At 41.2% G+C, this 24,789-nt stretch overlaps 1 protein-coding gene across 3 annotated transcripts in view; it reads left to right on the plus strand.

Moving 5' to 3' along the window:
* Window positions 1-1,841: 1,841 nt before the first annotated feature.
* The window catches only part of PMEPA1 (prostate transmembrane protein, androgen induced 1), a 103,682-nt gene continuing 80,734 nt past the window's right edge, over window positions 1,842-24,789 (plus strand). For 2 of the 3 annotated variants that reach the window (XM_089513749.1, XM_089513750.1), the window contains exon 1: window positions 1,842-2,457. In XM_089513749.1, coding sequence (XP_089369875.1) covers window positions 2,355-2,457 — 103 coding nt within the window. In that variant the 5' untranslated portion in view covers window positions 1,842-2,354. Of the gene's footprint in view, window positions 2,458-5,310; window positions 5,330-24,789 lie in introns of those variants that run through there. The other variant, XM_089513751.1, reaches the window with a different exon arrangement.

Raw genomic sequence — 24,789 nt, forward strand, 5'->3', positions numbered from 1 at the left:
ACTTCTATAGTACAGATGCACTAACAGTTGCACAGTTATAAGGAACTATCTGTTATGATCACAGATACACTAAGATGCTACCAGCTGAAATCACTCCCCCACCGACATACTTTTCTTTTAAAATTTATGGTGAACAGATCCATAGGGATATACAAGCCAAATAAAGGAAATGTCCATGTTCAGACAGAGTGTACTTGAACACCAGATGCTGATACAAGCAGTTATGACGCGGTACAACATCACCTTCACGGTCTCCTCCTGGGCTGCTCAAGGACATTTAGCTACGGACTCTGCCTAGCTGTAAAAACGTTCCAGGGACCCAGCTGTATTAATTTGTTTCAGGGTGAGAAGAAAAGTCTTGTCATACATGAAATAAAACATATGGCTTTAAAATGCCTTAGGATTCATTGCATTTGTATGGCTAGTAAGATTGTCAAGAGAAAATGGCGTAGTGGGTTGAGCGCTGGACTACACACTCTGGAGACCAGGGTTTGATTCCCAATTTAGACGTGAAACCCACTTGCTGACCTTAGGCAAGTTATACTCTTTCAGACTCAGGAGAAGGTAATGGCAAATCCCCTGTGAATAAATCTTGCCAAGAAAACACCATGAAAGGTTCTTGAAGGCACACAACAATCTGGCATTGCAATCTGGAGCGGTCTCCTGCTATCCTTAAATCAAGCATTACCCAGCACTAAAGTTAGAGTTTCAACACACATACACGCAATACACACACACACACACACACACACACACACACATATATATATATATATACAGTAGGGCCTTGGTATCTGTTGGGGTTTGTTTCCAGGACTCCAGATGGATACCAAAATCCATGGATGCTCGAGTTCCATCAAATACAATGGATATAAAATGGCAAAATCAAAGTTTGCTTTTTGGAATTTATACATTTTTTGATTATTTTCAAACCGTGGATTCTTGAACCCATCAATAAAAAATCCGTGGATAAGGAGGGCTGGCTGCATGTATATATATACACACATATATACACATACATATACATATATCTATACTGTATTTACATACACACATATATAGACACATACATACACATATGCATGAAATATATATATATATATATGCACACACAGACATATATGCACACATGCATACACATATATATGTATACACACACATATATATATACACATACACACATATATGCACATACACATACATGCACATATACACAGGTATATGTATACATACACATATATAAGGACACACGCACACATATACACACATATACACATATACATGCATACACACACACATATATATATGGACACATATATATACATGCATACACACATATGTATATATGCACTTATACATACATACACATATACACATGTATATATGTACACACACATATATAATATGCACACACACATACACACACATAGGGTCAACCCCCAGCCCCACTCCCTCGTTTGCTTCCTTTCAGTCTCACACCTTCCCTTTATTCCTTCTCCCCTCCCTTTTTTGCAAAACCTTAACAAATCAACCAGAGCATGGTCCCTTTTCAAAGAGCCCCCAGAATGGGCAGCAGAGGGCAAGGGAGTTAAGGGGCGGAGCTAGGAGGAGGAGGGCCGCCTCTGATTGGCCCAGCCGGGGCAAAGCCATTCTCCCCTGCTCTGTTTGCTGCGCCTTCTCTTCTGTACAGATTGTCTTCCGCGCCTCTGCTCCAGCCGCCGCCGCCCCGCCCTCCAGAAAGGGCAGTCCCAGTCTAGCGCTGACGTCACCCCGTCTGTCTGCTGCTGCTGCTGCTGCTTCTTCCCAGGCTCCCTCCCTCCCTCCCTCCTTCCTTCCCTCCCTCCTTTGCTCCTTCCCTCTTCCTTCCTTCCCTGGTTCCCTCCTGAAACTGAATCTCCTTGGACTTGAATGAGGGAGCAAAGGACAGAAGAGGGAGGGAAGAGAGGGAAGGAGGAGGAGGAGGAGGGAGTTAGGAAGCTCTTGCTGAAGGAGAGACAGAGAAAGAGAAAGAGAGAAAGAAAGAGGAAGGAAGAGGGAGAGAGAAACAAAGTAGCAACGAGTCCCTCTCTCTTTCTACTCTCTCTCATTTTCCCCAACTTATGAGGAAATGGAGAGGCTGGAGCTGAGGAGAGAGAGCTCTTGGCTCTGAGGAGGAAAGAGTGCTAAATATCTATAATTTAATGGTTAAGGGTTTCCCCCTCCCCCCCAAAAAAGTCTCAGAAGAAAGAGACAAAAAAGAAAGGGGGGGAAAGAAGCAGAGAGAGGGGGGCTTTATGGTGAGACCCCTGAAGAGGGTCCCTCCCTTGGTGGCTTCTCCTCCTCCCTTCCCTCCTTTTTTGTTTTGCTTCTTTTAAATGTATAACTTGATGGGTCTCAACAGCACAAGCGGAGCCAACCAGCCCAATGTCTCCTGTACCTGCAACTGCAAGAGGTCTTTGTTCCAGAGTATGGAGATCAGTGAGTAGCCCCGCACTTTCTTTGGGAAAACTCCCTTCCCTTCCCTCTCTTTCTCCCTTTCTCTCTCTCTCTCTCCTTTTCTTTCTGTCTTTCTTTCTCCCCTCTCTCTCTCTCTCTCTTTCGCAGGGGTGCAATGGCCTTTTTCACTTTGTACGTTTCCAATTTTATATTTGTACAGTTGTTATGGTTGTGTTGTATACATGTTGTTAGCCGCCTTGGAAGAAAGGCGGATAGAAATAACATAAACCAGTGGTTCCCATACTTTCGCCCTTTGGAGGCAGAAAACGGCGGCGGCGGCGGCGGAGGGCAGAGAGAGAGAACTTGTTTACAAAGAGAGAGAAATTAGGAGCTGTGTATTTATTTATTTACCTGATTAGTATTATTATTAAGGAGGGGGTTTCTTCTTGAAACCTTGCCAAGAGCCCCCCGGCTTCCCTTGGATCCTCTGGGGTTTTTCGGAGTCCCCTCTTTTCTTTTCTCTTTCCGAGAGGGAGAATACAAAGTTTTCTCTTTTCCCAACCCCTTTCCCTCCCTCTCAAGTTTTGTTTTAAAAAGCGATCTTCCTGTGAAGCTTATTCTTTCCTGCTCTCCCTCCCCCCCAAAAAATCCCCACACTTTACTTCACCTCCTCCCAAGTCGACCATCCGTCCACATTGGAGGAATAATCCGGTTTGATCCCGCTTTAACTGCCTTGGTTCCATGCTATGGAATTTGGGGCACAGTAGTTGGTTGTGGCACCAGAGCGAAGCCCAAAATTCCATCCAAGGCAGTTAAAGCGGGATCGAACTGGATCATTTCCCCCGTGTAGACGCAGCCCAGGGAGCTTTTGTCTTCTTCCCGGAGCCAGACGGCGGCAAAGTCTGCTGGGTCTATTTAAAGCCAGCAGCTCCAGCCAGCAACGCCAGGACAGGGGAGCAGATGTCCTCCTAGCCAAAGGAGGACAAGGTCCCGTGAAATGGAGGACCCTCGGGGGAATGGAGGACGCCCCCCTCCCCTTCTCACAAAAAAAGCTCAGTTGGAATATAAATCCCTCTTCCAAAGGGAGGATGTTTGGGAACCCTTCCTCCTGGGCAGAAGGTTGAAATGGAGGACATGGCCCAAGAAGAGCCAAAACCACCCATAGAAAGATCAACCCAGGCTTCTTGGTCCTGCTCCAAAGGGAAGGCATTTTGGAAGCCCTCCTGGGCAGAAGGTTGAAATGATTATTATTATTATTATTAAGCTTTATTTATATAGCGCTGTAAATTTACACAGCGCTGTACATACAGTCATTTTAATTAGACAGTTCCATGTCCTGGAAAAGGAGGACGTTGGGGAGTCTTAACAGCCCCCCCTTCCCAGCCCAGTCTTTCCCATCCCTCCAGCCTTTCATTATATTTGTTGCTACTGTTGTGTGCCTTCAAGTCATTTCTGACTTCCTAAGAGGAACCTGTGTGTGGGGGGGTTCTTGACAAGGTTTGTTCAGAGGAGGTTTGCTCTTGCCTTCCCCTGAGGCTGAGAGAGTGTGACTTGCCCAAGGCCACCAGTGGTTTTCTCCTGGCCCAGCTGGGAATCAAAGCCTGATCTCCCAAGTCCTAGTGCTCAGATCATTGTCTAAAATCGTAAACTATATGGTACACCTTTCTTTTTTCTCTTTATGACCCGCAAACACAGATATAGCAGGGTTTTGCATCATGTTCACAGTCTGTATAAAAGGAAAAGCTTCCTGACCCTTAAAATAGGAGCCCTCTCTTGTAATAAGGGAGACTTGCCAGTTCTATGCCACATTATGCATGTGCACCCCTGCATTCGATTTAATTGTCTAATGTATGTGCAAAGGAGGCATCAGGAGTGTGAAATATTTTTGGATGTTAAGCCTTGTTTTCCCTCTGGCATAATTGGGGAGGGGAGGGAACAGGAGATTCAGATAGCTCCTCTTTATATATATATATATATATATATATATATATCTCCAAATAAAAAGCTAAAAAACACCCCTACAAGTATAAATTCCTGCTTCTTATTCATGCTCAAAACGCAGGACGTTTTGGAATTCCTCCTGGACAGAAGGTTGAAATGTAGGGCATGTCCTGGAAGAGGAGGCTGTCTGGTCACCTATCAGTTTTCTTAGGGAAGGGCTATTCAGAGGTTGTTTTGGCAGTTCCTTCCTCTAAAATATAGCCAGGAACTCCTATTATTCATGGGCAGTCTCCCATCTGAGTACTAACCAGAGCTGACCTTGCTTAGCTTCCAAGATCAGACAGCATCTAGTGCCTTCAGGGAATTAAGGTAGAATACTGTGGCGTAGTGGTTTCAGCGTTGGACTAGGACTCTGGAGACCTGGGTTTGAGTCCCAGCTCTGCCATGTAAACCCACTGGATGTCCTCAGGCATATCATACTCAGCCACAGAGGATGATGGCAATGGCAAACCCCGGCTGAAGAAACTTGCCAAGAAAAGTCCATGATAGGTTCACCTTAGAATCACCATGAGTCAGAAAGGACTTGAAGGCACACAAACTACAAATATATGCTGTATCAGTTTTTAGCTCTCTCTTTCCAGGTTATCTTTTGTACCGTTTCCCCAGCTCTTTCTAGCCCCAAACCGCACACCCAGCCATTATATTTTTAAAGGTACATGTCTGAGAGGCATCTCAAGGTGATTTGCCATGATAATTGAAAGAGAGCCTCCAGAGTTGGAATGTAGTCTATCTTGGAATGCTAGGTGTCAGGGACGATCCAGGGGGATGGGAGGGGGCTTTTGTGGTCTGCCCTATGAGTTTCCCCAAGGCAGCTAGGTGGCACCTTTGGAGGATACCAGGATGCTGGACCAGATGAGTCTGGACTGATTTAGCAAAGCTCTTGTTAAGAGTTGTCCATTCCAACTCCAGAATGGTGAGTCAGCTGCTGCTTCCCTATGCCTGTGAAAAGCTTCAGTTTTGCAAATCTTTGGAGAAGGGGTGACATGAATGGAAAGGGGGATCTACCACGACAGAGTAGAATAATAGTTTAGCAATTACGTTGCCTAACTGAGGAGCCTTGTCTCTCTGTGTGTGTTTATGTGCACCTTGGGAATGCGAACGTTATGTCCAACAAACTAGAATTTGTGACTATAAATAGTAATCACTAGGTCTGAGAAGTAGATTACAGCTCTGTCTAGCCTTCTGAAAGGCTAAGTCAGACAAAGTTGGCTTTTTTCCCTCCGCCTGTGTGGTTAGAGTGTCTATAAAACGGGCAAAGTCAACGTATTGTACTAGGGATCAAAGAGCAGGACCCCTCCATTCTACTTCCTGGGTATTTCTAAAAATGTTAACACTGGTTTGTGCTGTAATAAGTTGTCAATACATGTCTGAACTAGGTTTTTTTTTAATGTGGGGGGATATATGTAAGTGAGGTAGGGTGGTAAAATCACTTTATAAAATGTGCTGGGTGGACTTTAAATCATGCAGGCTGCAATTCTGCACCAACTTACCTTACAGTTAGACCTATTAAGCTTCTGCATAGGCATGTATAGCATTACAGTGGATGCAGTCAAATGTATTAACACACTGTTCTTTCTTTACTCTTCTGTAATATTATGCACATGCTGTGCTTCCTTTTTAAACTCTGAAGCACAGGCAAGCATTGGGAGATGCCCAGATTTTTAAACAGTTGTTCTGTTTTTAATGAGTTTATGTGGTTGTCACCCCATACTGCCCCCACCCCATCTCCACACACCCTTGTCTGTATCATTTCTTGGTGTGGCAGTGCCCTTGATGTAGTTGCTATACCGCCAGACACATCAGGTCTAATAATGACTGTTGGAGGTGTAGGTGTCAAATTATTTCCTCTTAAAAGTTCTGCAAATTAAAAATCAATGTCCATGGAAAATGTGATTTCTCTCAATATTGCAGCAATTACATTGGCTTTCTCTTCTCTCCCCACCTCTTCTCCCTTGCATCTCATCCCCAGTCTTTAAACTGTTTTGGCTGTGGCTTTTGAATATTTATCTACTAAAGAATCCCCGACACATGACAGTATTTTCTTTGCCTATAAAAATATGTATGCAGCTTCTGCCTACTGTGCAATGAAATGCCAAATGTTCCTTTCCTCCTCTTCCAATCCCCATCTCCACATTTCCCCCCCTTTTCTTTTCAAATTCATCACCTTTATTTTCAGTCCTTTCCTCCAGGCTAATCAGCCATAATGATGTTTTGGCTGACATGGAGGCAGTCTTGTTAATTTCGTTGTCTGCTCTTCCAAATAGACTTCATTTCTCACTTCTGATGAAGTGGTACTCAAGGGAATGTGACCTGCAAGGTTAGCATTAGTACTAACTGCATTCTCTCTCCTTCTCTCTGTGTGCATTTACAAATGCATTATTTTGTTATGATCACAGACTAAAGGAGGAAGGAGTGTTTCAGAAACTTATTCTGATGTATTTTCTTTAAATACATTCTCTAAGATATCAAACCATCCAAGTCCACTAATTTTCTACTGATTTCTACTAATCCTTTTGGAAGTGTATGGCGTGCAAACAAATTTCACAAACATGATCTTCTAGTTTTGGGACTGTTGAGTAATGCATTGGTTCCTTGTGTAATGGGATTTTCTTAAAACTAACAACAGCACAAACAGTTATAGCATTGGAGTCTGATTTCTTTATTTCTTAACTCTATGTATACCTTTGTTGCAGGTAAAATTTACCTGCTGTCCATAAACATTGTATGCTTACTTGGAAGGAATTCTAATTTCAGTCTGTGGGACTTCATTCCAAGTATCAAAGTACATTGCTTTAGTCAGATTATGGTATACCAAAGTTGTGCTCATATCTGTGTGGAATAATTATTTTTTCTGATTCCTTAATGGAACCACTCTCTATTAATACCCACAGAATGCCTTATGATTTTACCTCTGGTTTCTGAGATATATCACAACAGTACTAGATAACTTTTCTTTGATTGCAGTTGTTTCAGTTTTGAAATCATATCATTTTGAGCATGATATTCAGCTTTGTCTGCAATTAAATTCAAATTTAATTTAAAACTTTCTTCCATACACAAATTATTATTTGAATATGTGTAATAAATGGAGCTAGATTTGCCACACTATCTTAATCTATTATAACTAAATTTCATAGTATTTAATTTGAGGTAACTTGATAAAAATTAGATAATAATGCTGCAGATACCTATATGGATATTTGCGTGACAGCAGAGGGCAAGTAAGTACTAAAATCAGACACTATCCTATAAATTAAAAATCTTTTTTTTTTATTTGATAGGCTTTGCAAAAAACAACAGCACAGAAATAATATAGTAAAACCCATAAAGGAAATACAGTAAAGGTTTTTTGAACAGTTTGTTCTCTTTAAAAAAGAAAGAAAGCAAGATTAGGCACTTTGAAGATTGGTCTCAAATTACAATGTTATTTAAGACTTTTCAGGGCTTAGAACATTTATTTTGCTTTTTGCAGATGGAAAGGTTTATGGTGGAGAATTAAGAAACCCCTTCTTTCATACAGACTGAAGTACTGTGCCATTTACTTGAACGTAATCTGAATAAAAATCAATGGGACATACTTCTAAGGAAACATACATAGGATTGGATTATGTAGTGATACATTATTGCTGCCACCCTCTAGACACTTAGGTTAAATCCAGTGTGGCTATCAAAGCCCCTTTGGTTTATTACAACTTGTCCACCCATGCATTGTGTCATTGCTGTGTTACTTAATAAAAGTACACTGAAACAATTAAACTCTTTAAAACTTTTACCACTTCTTGAAAATATTGCCAGACTTTATGGAGTGAGACAATAATCCTGATGGGGACTTGTATGTGTTTTTTTAAGTAGTACAAATATTTCAAAGTATTTTCTTCCTTCTACTTGATATTTAGTGTATGCACTTGTTTGTTCCCTGATAAAGCCGAGATTAATTAATATTAATTACTTCCATACCCAAGTTTCTTATCCACCACTGTCAAGACTTATTAAAAACTCTGTTCCATTGTTAAGAATAGTGGAAAAGTCTACTTTTATAACCACTAATAATTGTGTTCAATAAGGGAAAGAGTTGATGTGTGTTAAGGGGTAACTGAGCCACCTTGAGTGATATTGTGTATGTGCACCAGAGAATAATACATATAAGACTAAAACAAACATGAGCAAAGCAAACACATTTCAGTCTAGACAAGATGCTAATCTTACTCCTTGTGAAAACTGATGGGGAAAATTTGCGAAGGAGGAATAAATAATACGCTTTTAAAATATTATTTTTACAACATATGTCTTAATTTACACTTAGGCTAATGTGAAAACTTGTGGGGAGGGATCTTCATTTTGAATTAGCACCTGTAGACAGAGGAAGCACCCAGTTACTAAAGGGCAGCCTTGGATTAAGATTACAAAGAAACTCTTTTCAGTCTCTTTTCTTCCCTCTCCCCTTCCAAGTTCAAAGTCTTGACTACTGTACAGACTGGCAAGTACTCTGACCCACCATAGCAACCGTTCATTGTGACGCCCTCTGAGGCAGCCAGACATCTCTGATGTGGTTCTAATCAGACAGATGAAGTGAAATGAGGTCAAGGCAGATCACACTGTTGGCTGCGGTTGTAAATAACAAATCATTCAGATCCGCAGAGTATGGCTGCATCCTTTATTAACCTACTATGCTTCTTGCAGTTCCTTGAAACAGTTAATTCTGCACATTGATTCTCTTCAGCAATGTTTCTGGTTGAGTTTGTTTGTTCAGGGTTCACAGTTTCTTAGCTGAGGGCAGTTTGTTTCAAGGCAAAGGAAGTTATACTTCCTGCCAAGGGGTATGTGTGTGACTGAGACAGACAAAACAAGGAACGTACAATTTTCTCTGAGTTTAAGAGGCAGAGCTATAAATCCCTTAAACATTCATCCTTCTTGCATATTCCTACCATAGTCTTAGTAATGCCTCATTTTATCAAGATAGCATTGGAGACAGCAAACCTTTTTACATACAGGTTGAGTCTCTCTTATCTGGAATTCCAAAACCCAAAATATTTAAAATCTAAACTTGTCCACATGGGTGACTGAGGTAGTGACACCTTTGCTTTCTAATGGTTCAATGTACACAAACTTTGTTTCATTTACAAAATTGTTAAAAATATGTATAAAATTACCTTCAGGCTATGTGTATAAGGTGTATATGAAACAGAAATGAATTTCACACTTCGGCTTTTGTCCCATCTCCAAGACATCTCAGTATTCCAAAATTCTGAAAAAGTCCAAAATCCAAAACACTTCTGGTCCTAAGATTTTGGATAAAGGGGCCCAACTTGTATTATTTGATTATGATAACAAGATTCCTTCCTTATATGATGCTTTCTTGGGCTACTTGAGAGATTTAAAATAATTTGGGTAGCTGCATATGTGATCCCTGTCCAATAGTGGATGCTCTTTCCCACTTTTTACATGGTGCTGTAATGCTGGCAGGTGCAAATCCAAAAGAATCAGGAAACCCATACTCACGGTGTAAAGGAACAAACTATACCCAATGCAATCATCTTAAATCATTCTTTGGCTATTTCAGTGCCGTTAGCAGTATGACCTAGAACAAGTAACATGATGTCTTGTTTGCAGCCATGTAGCAGCAAGATGATTTCAAATCAATATGTGAAGTTCTATAAATACCCTAAAGGCACCAGATCCTGTCTGATCTTGGAAGCTAACCCTTAATTAGTACTTAGATGGGAAACCACCAGCAAATTCCAGGTGCTGTTGGCTATCTTTCAAAGGAAGAGACTGGTCAAAACACCTCTGAATATTCCTTGCCTAAGAAAAACCTTACAAAAAATACATAGGGTCACCATACATTGACAGTTGACTTGAAGGCGCGCGCACACACACACACACACTCAGTTCCTGCCTCTCCAACATACATAAGTGTATGCATACTATACTTAGGTTCACTGTGCTGTGATGTAATATCATAGTGGTAACAGAATTTGGACATGTCCTTTGCAGAGCTAGACAGGATTTTGGGCTGGATGAAGAAAAACAAACTCAAGCTGAATCCAGACAAAACTGAGGTACTTACAGTAGGGACCCCCAAACCAGGTATAGGGTTGCAACCTCCAGTCCTAGATGGGGTCACACTCTCCACAAAGGACTGTGTTCGCAGTCTGGGGGTGCTCCTAGATCCGTCGCTTCACACGACGAACCAAGTGAATGCGACAATCAGGAGTGCCTGCTATCAGCTTCGGCTGATATGCCAGCTGCGCCCTTTCCTGGAAGTAAAGGACTTAGAAACAGTTGTACATTCACTGGTAACCTCATGACTTGATTTCTGTAACGCGTTCTACATGGGGCTACCCTTGTGCCTAGTCCGGAAACTTCAACTAGTGCAAAAGCCAGGCTGGTCACCGGAAAAAACTAGGAGTGACCGAATTACACCCATCTTAAAATCTCTTCACTGGCTGCCTATTAGTTTCCGGGCACAGTACAAGTTGTTGGTTATAACCTTTAAAGCCTTACATGGCTTGGGTCCAACCTATTTGAGGGATCACCTGCTTCCATATAATCCGCCCCGCACCCTCAGGTCCTCTGGGAGGAATCTATTGCAGCCTTTAAAAACCAGACTAACTGCAACCTCCCAGAGGGCCTTCTCTGCAATTGCTCGTAAACTATGGAACGGTCTGCCAGACGAGAGCTGTCAAATTGCCAGCTTAGACAGCCTTAAAAAAGCTGTCAAGACGGATCTCTTCCGGCAGGCCTTTCCTGAATAAAGTGCCCGGCCACAGAATGACTGCCCCCCACAACATGGATTAGCCCACTGTTCTGTCCTTGTTATATTTTTATTGTATTTTTAAATTGTGTTTTTAATAGATATTTTAATTGTACATGTTTAATCCTGTTTTAAGGGGGGGGGGAATTTGGGACATAATTTTGTAAATGTGGATTTTAATATGTTGTGAGCCGCTTTGATTGTCTTGTAACAGAAAAGCGGGATATAAATAAAAGTTTTATTATTATTATTATTATTATTATTATTTATTTATTATTTATGTCTATTGCACTGTTCTCTGTGTCCTCCTCACTCTCTAGTCCTGCTTTGCCCGCTTCCTTCCTGTCAGTAGTTCTCAGCCCCAATCCTGCCTAGTTCTTGGTTCTTTCCTTCCCTTTTTCCTTCCCATTGCTGGTATTGCCACTGTGTTGTGTTTTATCTGATCTAGTTTTTGAAATCACAATGTCCTTTAGCTAGTCTCTTATTTATTGCCTGATTATCTTTAATAGAAGATAATCAGGCCCACAGAATGCCACCTGATCCTAAGCCTTGTGACTTTACTTATGAGCCTTTTTTCTTGTTCCCTTCTTCCTTTGGTTCTTATACTTTGCTTTACTTTAGAGTTTCCTCCTCTATCTGTTCTCCCTTCAGCTTCTTTATCCCTGATTTCCCAGTGTTCCTTATTTTCTGTGGCTCAGGACCTCTTTCCAATCCTCAAACTCTCAAGTGCCTTTCCAAACAGTCAATGTTCTCTTATACTGCGGATGTTGGACTGCAAACAGTTGAGTTCCATTAGCAACTGAATGTTAAGTGTGGCTACACCTTCTCAGCTGATCAGTGTTGGATGTGTCACCACCCCATGCACATCAGATTTTAGTTGCTTTTCTTACTTTAATAAGGGAGAATGCTATGCCAAATAATGACATCACCAATTCTAAAACCTTAGGAAGCGCATCAGATATACCTATTCCAGAAAATAGCCTATTCAGACATTCTGTATTCAGTGAATACATGTGGTTCATCTGCACAGAATCTGTGCCACACATTTGATTTCATAAAACAAGAGCATCAGCTACAGAGAGTCATAGTTCCATTGTATGCATGCATTTCATGCTTTGCCGTGTTGGGTGCACTTAAAGTCTGTGTTTTTGCATATACACTTTAAACATCTTACAAGTGTACACTTAACACAGTAATGTGTATGGTAGCCCTGAGACATTGCATGATGTGTAACCCAAGCTTGATCCTTCTCTTGAATACAAAGGTCTGTTTTAAACAAAGTTCAGTCTGCCCTCCCCATATGGGGATTCGTTCCAGACGCTCCCGCATATGGGGAAAAGAACATATATTCAAGTCCCATAGAAAATAATGGGGTGCATGCTTGTGGTTGTGTGTGCTCGCGGCAGCATTGGTACGCACCCCGTTACTTTTGCCGGGGCTTGCCTTCCGCGTAAGCTCAAAGCCGTGGAAGGTAAGCCCACCTATGGGGAGGGCTGACTGTATGACTAAATAGCTCATTTACCAATGTAAATGCAATGTCACTATCCTTATTTGGATATAGGGCTAAACTATGATTTAGTCACTGTGGTGTGATATGAAGGGATCTTGGATGTATGTGCTTCTCCTCCCTCTCTTCTTCCAGGCTGCAAGGAGGAAATCTAACTTTTTTGCTTCCTTGCAGAATTAACTACTGTTCACTGTTCTATCTGAACTGTGACTTACTGAAACTGCCAACTTCAAACCATGGCATAGGAAGTTGTCTTGATTCAATAAAGCACATTTAATGTTAACTCAACTTTATGGTTCAGATGAAACACTAAACTGGTAAACAGATGCAAAAGCTTCAAATTTCCTCCTTACAGCTACACAGAAGGAGGAATGCCTGAGCCCAAGGTTTATTCACGTAATACTAAATAGTATTTAATACTACAAACCTATGGGTCCATATTGTTTCAAAGACAAATTGGACAGGTTCAAGGTCTTTTCTTAGTCCTTAGTGTAACTATACATACTGTCTATACTCATGTATAAGTCTAGACATTTTAGTCAAAAAATTGACCTGAAAACCTAAGTCCAATTTTTCTTTCCGAGTACATTTCTATACCGCTTATCAGTGCACTTAAGCAATCCTTAAGCGGTTTACAAAGTGTAAGCTTATTGCCCCCAACAATCTGGGTACTTATTTTAGCAACCTCGGAAGGATGCAAGCCTGTCGAGCTTGAGCCCTTTCGCTGGTATTGAACTTGCAACCTTATGGTTTTGAGTGAGTAGCTGCAGTACAGGCATTTAACCACTGCACCACCAGGACTTATCCATGGGACTGTGTAAATACTGTGCTTTAACTCTTATCAAAAAAAGGAACCATCGCCTGATGAAAGGCAATGTTGCAAAGGCAACATTGTTAGTAATCTGTCCTGGAAGGACTGACTCCTTTTTTATTCTCTCATCCATCCTGACTTTAGTATGCACACAGTTAGGCCTGCTGAAATTTTGTTAAGTTCTTTGGCATTATTTTCCTTTGCTTTTCTCCTGAAAACTTTGCTTTGTTACATGTCCCTAAGTTTTCTCCCTCGACTTATCTATGGGTCATATCAAAATCCATAATTTGGGCTCCAAAACCTATCCTCAGTTTATACATTAGGTCAATTTATAGTTGAGTATATATGATAGATCTGTGTTTAGATTACTCTGTGGTACTTCTGTTTTATGGGATTAACAGCTGTGGAGTGTTGCAACCATTCGTATCGGTGTTTTCTCTGTGCTGAAGTTCTATTTTTTTCCTCCAGACCTCAAGCAGTATTTTATACCTTTGTTCTCTCTGCTCTTTTTGGTTAGCAGGAAGTTAAAGGGTTATTAACTTAAGGGATTTGTCTGGTGAATAGGCCCAGAATGCCTTTTAGAGAAAATACTGTACATTAAAAGTCCCCTTGATACATATGTACCTTGCAGTATTCCTAGAATGGACTTTCAGGCACATGTGTAGTGAAGAGACTTATATATCTAGATGTCAGAAATCCAGACTGCTGAAATCTGCAGGGATTTAACAGACTGCGATTGGGTCAAAACTGAATCCCATAGCAGACATTTGCAGCATGGAAGTCAAAGACAGCTCAATATAACTCCAAACAGCTGTCCTGAGAAACTTGAATGTATTCCAACCTGTGTCACAAATATGCATACAAATAAAAATCCCTTTAACAGATCATCAGCCTATAGAATTATTTTATTTTATCAAAAGTGATAGTCCAGTGTTCACTTTTTGTTTTGTTTCCTAAAGTGTTCATATCTTTCCACATTCAGAAATTACTCATTAGATTTGGACTAATGATTTGGACAAAAGAGTTGAACAGACAGGCGCTTTGTGCCAGCTTGGGCCCAAACTAGGGGTGCACAGGGGCTGAGCATTTACACAATAAACAACCCCAACACACCCTGGGTGCCATCTTGGCGTGCCCCCATGGTCATGCCACGATGACATCTGTGCGACACAGCCCCCAAACAGTGCTGCGCTGCCTAAAAAGAACTTCCCAGTTCTGGCATTTGGTTGCTGCAGCCTCCATCCGGGGCAGAAAAGGGTGGCATGTCCTTGCCGCTTTCTGCCTATTTGTCCAGCCTCTTAGTCATTGCTAGCAATGAGATTTGGGGTTGGTGAAATAATTGGTTTAATCCAGATGGGTTTGTTCATGCAAAGATGTATGGTATATAACCAAAATGTAAGATCTTGACCTCAAAATGCAGTGCATTGCTCTATTCCAGGCTAGACTATCCAGGAATATCTGTCCATCTAGCTTTAGATTTGCTTACTCTTACGGGCAGCAGCAGTTTAACAGAAAAGGTTTTCCTCCCGTATCTGGAGATGCTGAAGACCAGACATGAAACCATGTGCTCTTGAAGTACATGTTCTACTGCTGAGCTGTGCTCTCTCCATATCTATCTATCTATCTATCTATCTATCTATCTATCTATCTATCTATCTAGTGCTGTTTAACCAATGACCAGTCTTTTCCCTTCCTTAGGAGAAGAAAGCTTCTTTGGTTCACCATGGGGAGAATTTAGAGTAGGCAGCTTCATCCTATGGCTTGGTTTTACTTCACACTGGCCTAGTTAACAGCAAGCAATGACTTGCATATGTAAAATAGAAAACATGCAAATAGTGCATTCACACACCTTGATATTGCACCAGACATTTAACTGTATTGCAAGCACTGAGGACATCAGGAAATGTAGGTGTTATGTGTGACTACAGTTTTGCTTATTTGTTAGTTATTTTTATATCCTGATTTTCCTCCGCTGAGTTCAAGGCAGCATAATGGCTCTCCTCCAGTTCTCACAAAATCCTCACAAGAACCCTGTGGGGGAGATTAGGCACAGAGAGAAAAGATGGGACTAGCCTAGGCTTAGCCAGCTAGTGTCATGGCTCAGCACAGATCTGGACATGGTTTCCCAAGTCCCAGGCCAAGCAGAATTCTAACCATTATGTAGCACTCACTGAAAGGAGCTTCTGAAAGAGATGGGGTGTTCTACTGGATTGAGATCTGAGCCCAGGTTTCAGTAGTGACCAGAAGTGCATTTGCACAGTCTTGTTTGGACTACTGTAACAGTCTTTGTGCAGCTGCCTTTGGAAACTGTTGAGAAACTTTAGCTGGTCCAAAATGCTGTGGCCAGAATGCCGACTCCCTTGTTAATACGTTTTCACTACCTACTGGTTTGTTTCCGGACACAGTTCAAAGAGCTGGTCATGACCTATAAAGCCCTGTACAGCTTAGGTCCAGGCTGTCTGATAGACTGTATCTATACGAACCTGCAAGGGTCCTAAGATATTCAGGTGAATAATTCGGAACAATTATCGGCCTGTGTCACTGCTGCCATTTCTAGGGAAGGTGATCAAGAGGGCGGTTGCCTTCCAGCTTCAGAGGATCTTGGAGGATACGGATTATCTAGACTCATTTCAAACAGGCTTCCGGGCGGGCTATGGGGTTGAGACTGCCATGGTCGCCTTAGTCGATGATCTCCGTCTGGGCATGGACAGGGGTAGCGTGTCCCTGTTAGTGCTCTTGGACATCTCAGCGGTCTTCGATACCATCGACCATGGTATCCTTCTGGAGCGCCTGGGGGAGTTGGGTATCGGGGGCACTGCTTTGCAGTGGTTCCGTTCCTACCTCTCGGGTCGATTCCAGATGGTGGAGCTGGGGGACTGTCGCTCTGACAAGAGGGCCCTTACATCTGGGGTCCCTCAAGGAGCGATCTTGTCCCCTATGCTATTTAACATTTACATGAAGCCGCTGGGAGAGATCATCCGGAGACACGGGGCGCGGTGTTATCAGTACGCTGATGACACCCAAATAGTTTTCTCTGTGTCTCCGACTGCTGCAGTGACTAGGGATGGCATCTCTCCGCTCAACGCCTGTCTGGAGTCGGTAATGGGCTGGATGAGGGAAAACAGACTCAGCCTGAATCCAGGAAAACGGAAGTACTAGTGATAGGTTCCCCTGGTCCCGGGAAGGAGGTTTGTCCACCTGTCCTGAACGGGGTCACGCTCCCCGTGAAGGACACAGTTCGCAGCTTGGGGGTGCTTCTTGACTCGTCGCTCCACTTGACTCCTCAGGTGGATGCGACAGTTAGGGGCACCTGCTACCAGCTTTGGCTGATACGCCAGCTGCGACCCTACCTGGACCGGGGGAGCCTTGAAACAGTGGTACACGCGCTGGTAACCTCTCGACTTGATTTCTGTAATGCGCTCTACATGGGGCAACCCTTGTACCAAACCCGGAAGCTTCAGTTGGTTCAGAATATGGCAGCCAGGCTGGTCACTGGTTCTTCCAGGGTCAGCCATATAACACCTATCTTGAAAGATCTGCATTGGCTGCCTATTCGCTTCCGGGCGCAATACAAGGTGTTGGTCGCGACCTATAAAGCCCTAAATGGCTTGGGCCCAGAGTAGTTGGAGGACTGCCTCTCCCCATATAATCCGCCCCGCACTCTCAGGTCAGGAGGGAGACAACTTCTGCGAGTTCCTGTGACGAGATTTGTAATAACTTCGCAGAGGGCTTTTTCGGTCGCTGCCCCGCAGTCCTGGAACTCTCTCCCTATCGAGCTCCTCTCAGCCCTCTCCCTTGCGTCCTTTAAGAAGAATTTGAAGACCCATTTGTTTCGGCAAGCTTTCCCTACCATGTCTTGAATTGTTATCTGCTCCTGTAATGATGTTTGATCGTGTTTTAGCTAGGGGTTTTTATTGATGTTTTTATTGGTTTTAAGTTAGGAATGAATGATGGCTTTTATGATGTTGTATGGTTTTATCTTGGGGGGTTCCTATGTTATATAATGTATTGTTATTGTTTTTGTTATTATTGTTAACCGCCGTGATCATTGGAACAGCGGTATATAAATAAACCTTCATTCATTCATTCATTCATTCATTCATTCATTCATTCATTCATATTTTGCTTGCTGTGCCAAACTGCCTTAGGCCACACTACGGTATTAGTTTTAAGAACTTATCTTCTATGGAAAAAAGAGCCACTGACTACATATGTGTTTCTAGTGGATTAACATCACATTTTTTTAAAATGTTGTAACTGTTCAACTTAAGGACTAACATGGCCAACATACAACATGCCAAAAACAAAGTCTTTTTTTTTTTTAATCTAAGTTTCTGTGATAATAGTAGCAGGGAAGCAGGAAAACATAGGTCCATTTCAGAGAGGCACATCTTGGGACAAGAAAGAAATATATTTAGAAAGTACATACAGGGACAATAGCATTTTAGTGATGGTTAATATAATATTTTACTTCTGTTCATGGTAGCCCAGACAGCTGCAAGCTATGAATGCATTACACAGCCAGTACAAGAAATGTGAAGCATGTCCACCATCCTATTTACTACACTGCCAGTGTCATCTTCTGAACTCCAGTTTATTGAAAATTGTACTTCTGATAAGATGACCAGTTCACATACTTGTGCATATATGTGCACACACATTAAAATTTCATGCTGTAGTTAGCAAGTGACACGTGATACAAAACAAATACATTACTTTGTTCAAAAATGTTGCATCTCCGGCTTGACTCTATAGGGGAATACATATCATGCTGCAACCATACTTGCACTGAGAAACTGAGAGAAAAGACCATCACTGGTGTCTCAGCTGGACAAAGCAAATGTCCATCCATTCTAGAGCTTGGAAGAGTTACATTTGGGATTCAAGGAACTGTAGTCGAAAAGTACCATTTCCCACATTTTGTTACTATCCCCTATATCTTATGGCCATGGACTCTGTGTCTTAATTTCATGCTGTGTTTAGAAATACTTCTCTTCGTTTATCCCCAGTCTGCTACAAATCATCAGTTGAATTGCACAACTCAATGTTGTGGTATCGTGAAGTAGGGAGAAAATTGTACCTCTTTCCATTTCTCTACAGAGTGCATAGTTTTATAAACCTATAGTTGTCTTCTCTGGCTCCAGTCCCCACTGCTGATTTACAAAATTCTGAGAAAGTCATTGTAGTGAACACACTCCAACCTCTTTGCTCATCTTGATTGCCATCTTCTGCATGTTTTCCCCCCAATCCAGTGGTCCTTCTTTTGAGATTATGTGACCAGAACTGTGCATTCCTGAACTGGTTTCATCTTCCCATTTGCAGATTTGCTACCTCCTGCCCCAACATACAAAGGATTTCTAGTAATAAATCTACAGCTCATGAATCAACTTTGATTAATGTTGTGTAAAAAGCATGAGTAATTTCTTTGTCACCCCCACCCCCACCATACACACTTTTAACTTTGTGATTGGTGTCTGCAGAAGGCCAAAGGTATAGCCTTATGGAAAGCATGATTCATTTATTGGTTTGTCTGTGGACTAGTTATCTTTCAGTAATTCCAGAGAGCTGCTACTAGCCAAGAATGAATCATACATGGCTAAGTGCACAAACAAATGGGGTCATGCTCATCTGCAGAAACTTTTCAGATCTATTTATGGCATCAGGGAAAGAGGTGGGTATACGAAGGATGGTGAAATGGGTGCCAGTTACTCTTGTGAATAAAGCAGTTAGGTAATTTTAATTCACCATTATATAAAACTCTTTTTCTTCCTGTTGCTAATAATCCTTACAAAGGACAAGTTTTAAATGCTGTTGTGTCTGTTTAATCATATATCAATCCTAAGAGTTTCTGGATAATTACTTTGTTGAAAGGCAGTTAAACCTCTAGCTTTGTCATACCCGTAGAAGAAGCTGCTGATTGAGAACCTGTCCTCTCATTCCATTTGAAAGACATGCCTTGGCTATTTGGAGTCAAATCTAGTCTATAAAGATTTATGAAAACTGTCGATGCTGTAATGTAAGGCTGTTATGTACAAGATCCAGAATGGAAAAAAAGTTCTTATCTGTTCCATGCAGCATCACAATTTTATTTAAATAGCCCATAATCAATGGGCTTGAGTGATTCTCAAACTTTGGCCCCCCAGAGGTTTTGGACTTCAGCTCCCAGAATTCCTGACTGTTGCCAAGGTGGCTGGGGCTTCTGGAAGTTGAAGTCCAAAACACCTGGAGGGCTAGAGTTTGGGAATCACTGGGCATGCTACATAGACTGGTGACATGTAAATGCTGCGTGATTCAAGGGCCCTTGGAACACTACATAGGTAAGGTTCATGCACCCCATATCATGTACAAATCACCCTGTTTTTTTCACAAAATGCCCAACAATAGTGGAAATCATTTTTTTAATTTGGTTTCTCTACAGGCAGTATGGACATGGTACTGACATTCAGTTTTAATACATTTTTAGATTAGTATGCAATTTCAGCAAGGATACAATATCTTGGAATGATGCTAAGTAAGCATGATGAACATGGACTTGCATTGACATGTCTGATTGTTCTCCTACAGTAGGCTACTTGGCAATTATTTTTGTCTGTGCACAACTGGCAACTTTCTTTTTCACTTGGTTTTTCTTTTCCCCACTGGAAATGCTAGCTCTTATGCTCTCCTAGATCAGACTTCCTTAACAGAGTTGTCTTGAGAATAAATGATTTCCCAATGCTATGTAGTTATGTTTTTTTAAATGTATTTTTGAATCCCCTCCCCACTCAGTGAGTACTTGAGTAGATTTTACAGTAAAACTCTAAAAAGAAGAAGAATGAAATAACAGCAGTTAAAGAAATCTGAAAACAAAACAGATGAAATTCCTATGTTGCAATAAAACAGGAGAACCCTCTAAAATCAAGGAGTGGTATTAATCTTGGAAAACTTGATGGAACAGTATTGGGTGTGCCAGCCATCTAAAGATCAATAGCAATGGATTGTAACTAGCCTTCATAACCAGGGCATTTCTATGGAGAAGGATGAAATGCTCTGCCAGATGTTGTGAGAAGATGTTTAAAACTGTGGATCCACTTTGTGTAGACCTCACTGATGTTATTGGTCAGCTATTCATATCAGTTGTGTCAAGGGTGTTCAATGGGAGTCTGCCAACAAATACCAGGTATTGTAGGCTATCTTGCAGAGGAAGGAACTGACAAAACTACCTCTGAGTATGTTAAAGAAAATCCTATGGAGTCGCCATAGGTCAGCAAGCAATTGGTGCCGCACACACATATCAGTGACTCTCCTCCTTCCCGTTTCATCCTCACAGGAGACACGTCTATATGTCAGGCTGAGTGTGACTCTCAAGATCATGCAATGAGGTTCATAGCATGTTCACTTGGTAATTTTGCCCCTGTCTCTTTTCTTTGGCTGCGTAGAAACTTGGGGACTGGAGAAAAAAATTATTTGGTGGGGAGAGAATTTTTTTTAAAGGGCAATGTCTTCAACTGCCTAATAGCTAGACTCCTGGCTGCTCCCTACTCCTTGTAGGCAGTAACTAGAGGAAGGCCTTTCAAAACAGATGCTAAGATTTCAAGTTAGACTCCGGTATAGCCTCTCTCATAGCTATACAACTGGAAGAAAGATGTGGAAGAACTCTGAATACCGGGAGCAGGGCAAGGGCAACCTCCTCTTCTAAACTGGCTCCTAAGTTTTGCAACAACAACAAAAATTACCTTGGCCTCTAGCTAATGCAGAATAATTATGGCAGTGATCATCATCCATGGTAAAGAAAAGGGCAAATCTATTCTTTTTTTCCTTTACTGTGGGGGTTTTACTGCTTGGCAAAGCACATGTGCTCTATTTATTCTCAAAAGGCTTTTGAAGGAAGTGTGTGTCATCTCCTATTTTGCTTTAGGCAGGGTCAGAATGTGTGTGTGCTTTTTCTGACTATCCGTCTAGGAATTTTTACTGAAATCTTCCACAAAGAGTCAGCCTGTACAAACAGAACTTTTGCTTGAAACTTTCAAAAGTGACCATTTTCCTCCTGTCTTGAAATAATATGATAGCAGTAACAAATTATTATTTAAATAATATTTAGGTTAATATTTATATAAATATTGTTGCAATAAAAGAAGAGGGGAAAGTGTTTCTTTTCAGTTAGGAGAAAGTGAGCAGGGTTTTTTATCCAGATCTGTTGAAACCATAAATAAGTGTAACGTCTAGAGGCATAGTGGTCTGAGTGTTGGACTACAACTCTGGAGACTAGGATTCGATTCCCAGTTCAGCCATGAAATCCTCTGGGTGACCTTGGGCAAGTCACACTCTCTCAGCCTCAGGGGAAGGCAATGGCAAACCTTTTCTGAACAAATCGTGCCAAGAAAACTCAATGATAAGGTCGCCTTAGAGTCACCATAAGTCGGGAATGACTTGAAGGCATACAACAAAGAGTTTGATTTTTAACTCTTTTGTAATTGATGTATTTTATTGTTGTAACCCACCCGGATTCTTCGTGATTGGGCGGGCTATAAATAAATCTTAATTATTATTATTATTATTATTATTATTATTATTATAACAGCAACAACTTCCTCTTCAAACCAGGTTGTAGCTGGGGAGATAGGGAGAAAAATGAGAGCATACCCCCCCATCAAAATGTAAAAATGGTTCACAGTTTTTTTAAAAAAAAATCATATTCACTTGGTAACTTTACCTCCCTCCCTTCTTTAGATGTTCAAACTACATTTTCTAAAGCTCCACTGAAATGTTAAGTTATTCTATGGAAAAATTTGGGGAACTGAAGGAAAATTTCATTGGCAGGGGAGCAGAAGTCTTATTTGGGAGGAACACCTTCATTTTGTCCCTCCAGCCCGGTAGTACACTCCTCTCAAAAACCTCTCACTATGTAATGTGTATACTGTGTATGTAATGTACCAGTTCGGGCAACTTTTGAAAATAAAGGTGTGAACATGCAAAACAGCTTAGTGCAGCTGTTGCACCTTTATTCCTATAACTTAAGCTTTGTTTTGTGCCTTAGTAGGTCCTGCATATTCCAAGTGGTTGGAATGATTCAGGAGATTTAAGCCTTTTGGATGGGGGGGGGGGGGGAGAAGCAGTGGGCTTTCTGTGCTTTCTTTGCCTCTCTTGAGCAGAAAGAGCAGGACATTTTCTCCTGGCATAAAAGCTTTCCCTTTCCACTCTCCAAACTATCAAGTGACACTCTGATAGGGTTTGAATGCCATCCATTTTAGGACAAAATGAATCTTGATCTTGGGCTTAGCAACACTGGTGAAAACAAACACTTCCCACAGAGCTGTCAACACTAGCGGTTTTGGAGTGGTAGACTCAGACACTGGAGATTATCTTCCTCTTAGCCACTTTTGAACTTGTTCTACTGCCCCTAGATTTGCTTTTCTTTTTAAACCTAGTCAACTTCCTCAACATACGTTTATTTTTTCATTGCAGTTTCTTCAGCAAGGGCATTGCCAGTTAAGATGTGCTGTGCCAAAGCTGAGAGGTCACAGCACTGCTGCAAATTTAACTTGTTAACTAATTTGTTAATGAACAAAAGAAGTTTACCAGAACCTTTGACAGTCAAACAAAGCAGAACTCTTGCCAGCCTCTCTGCGTACATACACATGTTTTTGCAAAAACCTACTATGTCAGACCATACATGTTTAGCTTTTGTGTGTGTGATCTGGATGAAGGGCTTTGACTTTGACAGGGTTAGAATTCGCATACTGAGCAGAATGAAAGCTGATGAACAAAAAAGCTTAAAGTAGGACAATATAAAGGATATGAATGTATTTGCTTTTCGTAATATATGGATTGGAAACAATTCATATATTAAAATACAGATTGAGTATCCCTTATCTGAAATTCCAAAATCCAAAACTGTTTTTCATGTGTAGCTGAAGTAGTGACACATTGTTTACTGTTGGTTCAATGTACACAAACTTTGTTTCATGCACAAAATTATTAAAAATATTATGTATAAAATTAACTTCCGATGAGATTTATAAGGTGCAAACAAAACATAAATAAATTTCATGTTTAGACTTGGGTCTCATCTCATTATGTACATGCAAATCACATTATGTATATAATATTATGTTTATGCAAATATACCAAAATCTGAAAAAATCAAAAATACTTCTCATCCCAAACATAAGGGAGACTCAACCTGTATGTAACACTAGGTTTTTTCTTTCTTTGTTTTTGGGTAACAGACTTTGTTCATGGAGATGTCATATCTTCCAACTGTCTCAAGTTTAGCAGGTGCAGTTTTTAGCTGCTTTTAAAATGTCACAGTTTCTCTTTCCTTTCCCCCTTTGTGTCAGCTTACTTCAGTTGCTGCAAATTGACTGAAGTGTAAAAGTAGTTTGCATGCAGTTAAGTTAGTAGGGGAAAGAGAAGAGGCGGAATCTTGCAGTTCCCACTGTTGCTGTTGTGCTGTCAACTTTTACTTAGGTGGCCCAATGAATGACAGACCTCCAGGTCCACCCTATCATCAACAGCCCTGCTGAGGTCTTGCAGACTCAGTGCTGTGGCTTTCTTGATTGCATCTAACCATCTGTAATGCAGTCTTCTGCTGTGCCCAATAGGCTCAGGCAAAAGCAAACTGCTGCAGCTTCTCCTGGCTTGTGAGTTCTTCCTCATTTAATGACTTTTGCTATCTTGACCACACTTTGATGTTACATGGCCATACTTGTACCAGTTTCCACCTATAAAATGCTGGATGCAGTGGGATGGGACTTTCCATGGTTAGGGAAGACTGGCTAAATTATAGTGTGAGCAACTGACAGACTTGGGACTAGAATGAGACAATCTCTGCTCTGTGTCCCCACCTGTTTCCCCCATTTTTGCTAAGAATTAACTCTTTCTTTTCATTCACAAAACCCTCTAATGGCACAATGACCAATCTTTTCAATCACAGTATTTTCCCCCGATGTTTTAAGGATAGGGTTACATAGTTCATTTTTTTAAATATGAGGACAATTTTGCTCTTTGATTGTCCTCCCTAAATATGCTTAAAATTGCTGTTATCTCTTATGAAGAAAGTTTTAAATGTAAGAAAGAGGAGAAATAGCTTCCAGATGCTGAGGAACATATTTGACCATTTTGTTGGGCATTTCATTGGACCAGTGGAATATTTAGACACACCTTTTCCCCCTTCACTTTCCATAAACGTTCATCTGGAAAATATAAAATCCCTGCCACAATGTCACTTTTTTCTTCTTGTCAGGGTGGGACTCTTTATAGCTTAGAAACTAGGCTATTTCTCCAGTGTCATAATGTAACACTTGCTGATCCAGTTAGCAT

This window comes from Sceloporus occidentalis, unplaced genomic scaffold (assembly GCF_023333645.1).
Source record: "Sceloporus occidentalis isolate IW3139 unplaced genomic scaffold, rSceOcc1.0.p SCAF_3, whole genome shotgun sequence".
Lineage (NCBI taxonomy): Eukaryota > Metazoa > Chordata > Lepidosauria > Squamata > Phrynosomatidae > Sceloporus > Sceloporus occidentalis.